General features: G+C 60.3%; 3 protein-coding genes across 3 annotated transcripts; 1 reads left to right on the forward strand and 2 right to left on the reverse strand.

Moving 5' to 3' along the window:
- Positions 1-1290: 1290 nt before the first annotated feature.
- On the forward strand, positions 1291-2577 carry GMORB2_7047 (homogentisate 1,2-dioxygenase; the record flags this gene model as incomplete). The annotated part of the gene is made up of 1 exon (XM_035469012.1): positions 1291-2577. The coding sequence occupies one exon, from the start codon at positions 1291-1293 to the stop codon at positions 2575-2577; it is 1287 nt and encodes a 428-aa protein (XP_035321392.1).
- Positions 2578-2761: 184 nt separating this feature from the next.
- Positions 2762-4704, reverse strand: GMORB2_7048 (uncharacterized protein; the record flags this gene model as incomplete). Its single annotated transcript, XM_035469013.1, has 4 exons — positions 2762-3491; positions 3566-3702; positions 3762-4227; positions 4319-4704. 4 exons carry the CDS (start codon positions 4702-4704, stop codon positions 2762-2764), a joined length of 1719 nt encoding a protein of 572 aa, XP_035321393.1.
- Positions 4705-6228: 1524 nt separating this feature from the next.
- GMORB2_7049 (uncharacterized protein) lies at positions 6229-8748 on the reverse strand (the record flags this gene model as incomplete). Its single annotated transcript, XM_035469014.1, has 3 exons — positions 6229-6757; positions 6884-8360; positions 8454-8748. 3 exons carry the CDS (start codon positions 8746-8748, stop codon positions 6229-6231), a joined length of 2301 nt encoding a protein of 766 aa, XP_035321394.1.
- Positions 8749-9150: the final 402 nt, after the last annotated feature.

Consider the following 9150-nt stretch of genomic DNA (forward strand, 5'->3'; position numbering starts at 1 on the left):
GGTGTCTTGGAGAACAGACCGTGTTGTAAGATTATCACAGGTCCTGGTACGGGGGACGGTTAGAAAGTTTGGCTCCCCCACCCCGAACCCAACGTGTACATTTCAGCTTGTCTCTCATAGTTCCCATCGGGATGATAAAATGACTATTTCGACTGGAAGGGGGAAAATATCACCACGTGCCTGATTCAGAACCGGATATTGATTATTCCTACTACGGTAATACGGCAATCACGGGATTCATCGGTGTGGTCTAAAGGTGGGGGGGGGTGGTGTGACCACGCGTGGCGAAGAGGATAAATAAACCAATAAACCAGACAGAAAACCCTGGTAGCGCAATTCCCCGCGGAAAAATCGATCACTCCTTTTTTTCCTTTCTTTTTCTAAAAGATCATAAAAATAAAAATATAAAAAACGGACGTTACGGAGTATTTTCTTGTATCAATCCACATGTAGCCAGCCACCTCGACGCCGTTTTCCAATGCAAGGGATATATATATACTAATACCTACCTACTAGCAAGCAATAGACGGATGTGGTATCATTATTACAGACCCATTGGTCCTACTTCCCCTGCACATCCAAACCCGCTCTCCCACCCGCGAATACAAGCGTTAGTTGCCGTTCGACGCTTTGCCAACCCCGGTAATTATAATGTGATGATGATGTGCGGAATCTTTGCCGATGCGGCCCCGTACGGCTACTCTCGGCGGCTACTCTCGGTGATGGGGGGAGAGGCCATACGCCTTGTCCCACCAGTCAGGACTCGGGAGACGTTGGGGTTCTGACATGCCTGGATAAGGTCTCTGGCCGTCTTACGCGGTTGGTGTAGAGAGGTACGCGGTCTCTGCTGTCGGTAACAATACTATTTATACCACAGCCGAAGCCGACCGTGCTCTCCCATGGTCTCTCTATTCGAAATCTCCATTCTATCTCAGTTGCTGTCCAGTATGCCTGTCACGCAGTTTACCACCGAAGAAAAGTACAGGTACCAGAATGGCTTTGATAACCATCTAGAGTAAGTGCAGCTCCTCTTCTTCTCTCCCTCTTCCTCCCCTTATTGCAGAGACCGTTTGTTTTCTCTGTGTATGTGTGTGTGTGTGTGTGCGCGCGCGTGTGTGTGTGTATGAAAGACAGCCAACGCCCTCCCCCTGAATTTCCAGATCCGAAGCTGTAGATGGTGCCCTCCCGTTGGGCCAGAACTCACCCCAGAAGCCACCGTACGGCTTGTACGCCGAGAAGCTCTCGGGAACGGCATTCACCGCTCCCCGACGCGAGAACAAGCAGACGTGGATGTACCGCATCCTCCCATCCTGCTCTCACCCGCCATATCAGCCACTCAGCCGGACTTCATCGTCATCCGGAGACGGGGGAGGCCGAGACCGGGACCGGTGGGCCGAGGGAGAGAGGCTACACTACATACCCAACCAGCTGCGATGGGACCCGTTTGACCACGACACCTCCGGCCGCCACGACTTCATATCGGGTATGCGCCTGGTAGCCGGGGCCGGAGACCCGCGCACCAAGCAGGGGCTCGGCATCCTCGTCTACGCCGCGGGGAGGAGCATGCCCGACGGCTCGGCATTCTACTCGGCCGACGGGGATCTGCTCATCGTCCCGCAGGAGGGAGACCTCGACATCCGCACCGAGCACGGCTGGCTCCTCGTGCGGCCCATGGAGATCTGCGTCGTGCCGCGCGGGGTGCGGTACCGCGTCCGTCTCCCGGGAGCGCAGCCCGCTCGCGGCTACGCCCTCGAGCTGTACCAGGGACACTTTGGCCTGCCGGAGCTCGGTCCCATGGGGAGCAGCGGCCTCGCCAACCCCCGGGACTTCCAGTCACCCGTCGCCTCCTTCGATGACGACGATGACGACGATGGCCACCACCGCCACGGCGGTGACGCTGAAGATGCGAGGGGGGGCAGGAAGAAGAGGCGGAAGAGGGCGTACACCGTCACCGCCAAGTTCAACAACACCCTCTTCACTACGGAGCAGGACCACACCCCCTTCGACGTCGTGGCCTGGCACGGCAACTACCACCCGTTCAAGTACGACCTGGGACGCTTCAACACCGTCGGATCCATATCGTACGACCACCCGGACCCGTCCATCTTCACCGTGCTGTCCGCCCCGTCCGCCGTGCCGGGGACCGCCGTCGCCGACTTCGTCATCTTCCCGCCCCGCTGGCTCGTGGGCGAGGACACCTTCCGCCCGCCATACTACCACCGCAACACCATGAGCGAGTTCATGGGCTTGATCTCGGGCGACTACGACGCCAAGAAGGGCGGTGCCGGTGGTTTCGCCCCCGGCGGCGCGAGTCTGCACACCGTCATGTCCGGCCACGGGCCCGATGCTGCCTCGCACGAGGCCGCGCGGGCGGCTGAGTTGGCACCCGTCAAGGTCGGCGCCGGGAGCTGCGCATTCATGTTTGAGACCTGCCTCGCCGTCGGCGTGTCGGAGTGGGGGTTGAAAACCTCCAGCAAGGTCCAGGAGGAGTATAGCAACGAGAGCTGGGGTGGTCTCGTCAAGCACTGGGAGAAGCCGGATGGGGTTGTAGTCAACAGCCACTTGCTAAGGGGATGATGGTGCAGTTTTTTTCTTCTTTTTTTACAAAAAAGAAAAAAGTGCAAGTTGTTTTGAGAGAGTGTGATTATTATATTACTTAAAAATTGACATGTTGCTTGCTGAAAGGCAGAGAAGGTGATGAACAATAAGAACAGAAGAAAGAAAATAGAAACGGGGGTGGAGGGAGAGAAAAAAAACGCCATTATTCTTCCTTGACATGCTCCTCGTCGTCGTCGTCGTCATCCTCCGCGGCCCAGTCCCTCCAGCCCTCGCCCCGGACCCAGCTCATGCCCTTCCTCCACTGCGCCTCCCGGATAGCCGTGGCGTCACGCTCGTACACGACGCCCGTCACCATGAGGGCCAGGACAAACACCCAGACGTCTCCGCCGCGCATGGCCTTCCACCAGCGCCTCTTGACGCCGACCTTCCAGAGGCTGTCGACGCTAGCGCGTGCCGTGTACAGGAAGATGCCCCTGCCGTGGCGGCGCTCGACCCACGCCCACAGGCCGGCGAGGAAGCCACCCATGAAGAGGCGCTGCGTGGCCAGGACGTGGCGCGGCAGCCAGGTCTGGAAGAAGCATACGGACGCCCAGGCCGTAGAGAGGGCGCCCGTGGCAAAGGTCGAGGTGCGCAGGGCCCGCGAGACCATGCGGCGGAGCATGGTGAGCGGGCGGTGGTACAGGTCGCGCAGCTGCGGGGTGAGCGTCAGGGCCGAGTAGGCGATGAGCAGCAGGCGGGCAAACGACGGGAACGAGCTGATCCAGAAGGTCAGGTACGTGCGCAGGCACGACGGATCCGACGGGTGGAGCGTCGCGCACGACAGCGGACTGATCAGAGGGTGGGCGCGCGATGTGAGCGGCGATAGGGATGTCAGGGTCGGCGGGAGCACGTTCTCCTTCTTCGGGAACAGCGTAGGTGAGATGAAGGCACTGCTTCTTGTCAGAAAGGGAGGGGGGAGGTGGGCAGCACAATCGGGCGGGGTTCGGGGAGGGCAGTGTCAACGTACGGCCAGTTGAGGCGTGCCATCTCGGCAATGTTGTCGACGATCTGACCAGCACCGGGCCACTTGAGTTTCACCGGCCAGTCGGCAGGCCGTGGCTGCAGGTAGCCCGACGACATGCCCAGGAAGAGGTCGCTAAGCGTCTACGGCGAGCGTCAACACGCCGGCGTCGATTTCCATGTCTGGGGCGGGGACGGCATACCTTGGGAACACAATCCCTGTCAAGGACGGAAGCGTGGAACAGCTGACCGAACGCCAGAGGCTGCAGCATCCAGCTGCCAAACCACCAGGGACGCTCCCTCTTGCGGCCACTGACGGAGCCCCAGATGACGCCGTCGGCCTCACACATGTTCCACCCAAACTCCAGCGCGCGGAACATGGTCATGATGGCGAGGGACACGCGCATCTGCTGCGACGGGAACACGCCGAGGGCTAGGCCGGCCAGCGATGCGCCCACGGCAGGCGTGTATGCCGACGTCAGGGCGGCCGTGGTGCGCGGGTTGCGGCGGCGGAACGGCTCGACCTGCGACTCGAGGAGGTGCGCGCGCAGACGGGTGAGAAAGCGGAAGAGGAGGCGGTAGAGGAGGAGGATCGTCGACAGCGAGAGCGACAGCCTGAAGGCGGAGGACTTGTGAAACCGCGTCTTGGCAGGTTTCTTGGACGGTGACCTGCGGGAGAGCCGAGTTCGTCAGTCCGACGCGCACACGCTCCACGCCAGAGCCCACACGGCCAGATAAGAAGGGGAAGGGAGGCACATACTCGCTACTCTTGAGGCGCTTGGAGACGGCGTCGAATCCCTTCATACCGAGCCACGTAACGGCAAACACGCGTAACGCATGCCGCACAGCACGAGCGTTGAAGTCATCCTGCCCAGCAGGACCTCCTCTTGCACCTCCTCCCTTGGGCTTTTCCGGTCGCAGAGCCTTGTCGACGCTTGCCGGCGACGGTGCCGCCTTACGCAAGCCCCTTGATCGAGAGATGATGTACTTGTGCAGGGCGGCATACTCACCCGCGGAGACGGTATATCGAAGGGTGTTGCGCAGGATGGGGTCGATGGGGGGCGCTCCTGCTCTCCCCCCTGCGGTCGGGGCTGCCGACGAGGATGACCCGTCAGATGATGTCGGCGCGGCCGTGGACGAGGACATGGCTGGTCGCGCTTTCGATTGTCGAACGGTACCGACAGAGATGCGATGTTGAAGGAGAGGTGCTGTTATGGTCGTGTCACGGCAGAGGAGAGAAGGAGGGAAGGGCAGCGGTGCCCGACAGGTTTATCGGGTGACGCGCAGGAATGCCGTCGTAACTCTCGAGCGTGGGGTGTGGTATGCAATAGCTCGTACGTGCACCCTATCGTTGCTTGGGAGGCCCACTGAAGCTCCGGAAGGATGGGCGAGTACAGATCACCCGTACACGGGTCGTTGGTCCAAGCAGCGCTATTCCCGGGTGAGGGTACGGACGGTGGTGGTGCTACGGCAGACATGTAATACGAAGAGACGAGAGACGGAGTCATGGAGATGAATGCTCGGTACAGATGGAGAGGATGGGATTCAAGGGAGAGGAAGAGCACGGAGGAGGGAGAGAAGGGAAGAGAGGGAAAGAGAGACAATCATATCTGACTGAAGTTATGGAGGGGTCAGCGCTGTAATTGCAGTTAATTTGGTCCTCTTTTGCCCCGGTGGGGCCACCTGATTTACATCCGTACATAGTATAATCTAGACCCCCGGACCATGTATTACGAGTATTATTGCTCATATGTACAGATGTACAGATGTACAGATTATATCGTACCTGATACTATTACCTCGGCAGCTCCCATGACAGCTATCCATATCGTCTTGCAGTGTTGACGTAATGGACGGGGGGGGGGGCTCTTAGCACTCTTAGCCATGGAGATGGAGTGAGTGACTCTACAGAGTATCATTACAGCAGATCAACAGCGATTACTCCGTAGTATCACTACTATTATCATTACTGCGCAGCTTCCGATTCCATATGTGGGCAGCGGCCGCCTACAGATCGTACCTGTAGGGCAATTCGTCCGGGGTAATCAGCCATTACATAATATTGCATCACACACATATGACATCGCGCGTCGCTTAGTCGTATTAATACTCTGGTGATGATCGGTCATACGAGGACGCAGATATCACGCCGTGGAAGCTGCAGGACATGCCACACAAGGTTTCTCTATCTACTCTCCTGCTTCCTGTCTATTCTTGCCACCTTCTTCAATAATGTCCAGGTATCAAAGTCAAATGGTAAAGGCACGGATACGATCGCGCCCCTCTTCTTTCTTTCTGCTGATATGCCTTGCTTTAGCTCTGCCTTAACGTGTTTTTTTTTTCCCTCATCCATCTCTCGTGACGCGAGCCGACTTGACCCCGTGAATATTCCCTCTGACCTGACGCCATCATCCATCTCCTCCTTTCTCAGTCGCGGAAGTATATCACACCATTTCCGAGTCGCAGGTATCGAGGAGAACGGAGTAGCTCAGTAAAGACTAGGTCAACGTGGTGTGTCTTCGCCTCGCCACTGTGCTCAGGCGGCAGCAATTTGGTATAGTGCCTCAGTAGGCTAAGCTGTCGGGTATTGGGGGTATCTTGTCGTCGTCGTCGCCGTCGTCGTCGTCAGCTTGTGTTTCTTCTTCTTCTCCTCTTCCTTCTCTCTCATGCTCAGGGGTATGCTGCTCCTGCTGCGTTTCCGTTCATGCGGTGGCGGACCTGTTCATGACCCCGTAGAGGCACCCACCGCCGTCCGAGGCAGGGGCCGTCAGCGCTGCTAGGTCGTGTGACCTCCTCCTGCCAGGCCAAGAGCGCCCAGGGGCTGGAGTGAGCCGCCGCTGGCTCGGTGTTGCTGAGCGCCGCCTGGATAGAGTGAAACTCGGGAATCCTGCCGGCATTGACGGCGTCGATGGCACGTTCGCGGCGAGCCTCACGCTCCCTGACCACGTCCAGTACCACAGAGAGCCTCGTCTCCGCGCCTGCCCACCCGTGCATGCTCGACTCGAGCAGCATCTTGAGGTAGCTGAAGGGGAGGTTGATGAGGATTCGCGAGAGTATCGTGGGCAGTGCAGTCGTGGCGTGCTGCTGCGATGCCTGAGGGGCGTCTGCCGCCGACGGCGGCTGCTGCTGACCGTTTGTGAGCGACAGGTCGCCAAACTGAATGTGCGGCGGCGGTTGGTTGAGTGACCGGGAAGCCTGGCTCTTCTTGTGAGCCGGGTGGTTGGCCCTGACAATGACGGGTGACTGCTGCTGCTGCTGCTGCTGCTGCTGCTGCTGCTGATGCTGCTGCTGCTGCACCAGCTTGGGGGGTGACGGCGTGTCGTACGGGAGGCGCGAGTAGCCTGCGACGCCGCCCTGCTGGGCGGTAGAGACGGACGTGTCTAGCTTGAAACTGGGCGACAGCTTACTAGCCACAAAGCCCAGGACAGCGCCCAGAAGTGCACGTGATCCGTCGCCATACCGGAGGTTCTCGTACGAGCCGCGATCCTCGTGGCGGCTGAGGGCAAATGCCATGGCCGTCTCGGCCGTCTCGAGAGACACGAGCTCGGCGGCAATCTCGCAGCCGCGGCGAACCACAGGACCCCATCCAAGGAGGTGGCCAGCACCGGCGTACGACAGGGCAAAGTTGAACCGGTCGAGGGCGTTGCCCGCTGCGGTTGTCGTGCTATTGTCCATGTCCATGTCCATGCGGGGCGGTACGGCCAGGAGCGGCAGCCCATACAGCCGCTGGCAGGCCATGTAGAAGGTGTCGGCGCGGATCCAATCGTCTTGGGCCTGGAGGGAGAGCGTCGGCTGCTGCGGCTGCTGCTGAGACAGGGCCTGCTTGCGCATCAGCTCGCCCAGGACAGGGCTGCGCGATAGCACGATACGGTGGCCGGGAATGCGGATGGGCGGCACGCGGGGGTCGGGGTGCCGCAGCTCCAAGGTGCAGTCGGCTAGCTCGGGCGTGCCGAATTGCTGCTGGATGTGCTCCACCAAGCCGCTGGCATCGTCGCCGCCGCCGCCGTTGGGAGGGGGGCCCATGGACGGCGGTCCCTGCTGGGAAGGAGGCCCCATGGAGCCGGCGGGCACGTGCCTCGCATCCTCGCCGAGCCTCGGGACGTCGCTCCGCGGGGTAGCGTACTGGCGATAAGGCCCACCGTCCTCCGGGCGGACGGAGGATTGCGAATCGTGAAAGCTGTGGGATGTAGAGAGAGGGAAGTTGTTGCCGTATTGGTGCTGCTGCTGCTGCTGGAACGGATCCATCGGGTGCGCGTAGGCCATGCCAGGATGGCCGTACATGTCAACACCCATCATATTCTCCAGACCTGGGGGGATCGAGGGCGGGAAGCCGCCGACGGGGGCGGGTGTGTGGGCCATGTAGGATTGGCGAGCGTCGGGCACGGGCATCCCGGGAGCCGAAGCTATGCCACCCCCGGAGAGCGGCGGGGCTGGGGAGGAGCCGGTAGATCCGTGAAAGGCACTGAAGTGGGTGCTACCGAAACTCGGGTGAGAGCTGTGCGTGTGGGAATGTCCGTTGACCATGTGCGGCGGCGGTGGAAGCGGCGGCGGTTGCTGGGCGTGCAAGCCATTCATAGTCTCCGGGGCACTCGCGAGGTGGGGCAGCAGACCAGATGGCTGGAAAGGGGGGGCCATCTGCTGGCGGAGCGTCATCGATGATGGCCGAGAGACGGGTGGCGTGCCGCCCCGTCCACGGGTGTTCAGCCCATCGTGCTGAGCAGGGCCCTCCGGCTTGGTCTCGTCTGGTTCGGAGGACGCGGTCGGTGTCGTCGCCTTGGCGTCATGCTGACTATTAGCCTTGCCTGGACAGTCAACACGGTTAGCAGGTGCAAAAGCTGGCACGCATACCCGTGCACGCGTCTCCTCCACGGCGTGCTCTGTGCGCGTCGACATACCTCGAGCGTGGCTCCTGCCGTTGACAACCGGGGCGGTGGCAGAGGTAGGTTTGACACCGTGCTGTGTGACCTTGCCAGTCCCCTCCGCGACGGTCTGCGCCGTAGACTGAGCCTCGGGGGTAGCAGAAGCCTTCTCGGTAGCAGTGTTCTCGAGCGCCTTTGGGGCTCTCGTCGTCGCCGCGGCGGCGGCAGCAGCCTGGCGCTTCACGTGGGGGAGCGGTATGGCAGGTCTGACGGGCTTGGCGTTTCCCGACCCCGGCTTGCGATGCATGTTGGGAGGCATCTTAGCGGCCATGGTTTGACGAATCGGCCGGAACAGATAGGAGAAGGATAGCGAGTGGGTTTGGCAGTATCTGGTCGTAAAGGGCTTGGAGGCGCGAAGGGGGGAGGATGATGCTCCGGCAATCGGCGGGGTGGTGAGGCAAAGCTGAGAGTGGTCAGGAGAGCTACTGCATCGAAATCCGACCTGAGCGGTCCTAGGAACTCCTCTTCAGAAGCCTGTGTCCCGTCATGGGGAGGATCAACCTCTCCGATAGACGGTCTGCGTAGTTTCTGCGCGTGCGTGTGCTGTATACGAGCAGTCGCTCACCGTTGCGGCTGCAAAGGTGAGGAAGAAGCTCGACAAGGTGTGTGCGGATGAAGGGATGGGGTCGTTGGGCAGTCAGACACCGAACGGCCAACCCTTTTTGTTTCCGGT

Source organism: Geosmithia morbida (genome assembly GCF_012550715.1).
Source record: "Geosmithia morbida isolate 1262 chromosome Unknown scaffold_7, whole genome shotgun sequence".
Classification (NCBI taxonomy): Eukaryota; Fungi; Ascomycota; class Sordariomycetes; order Hypocreales; family Bionectriaceae; genus Geosmithia; species Geosmithia morbida.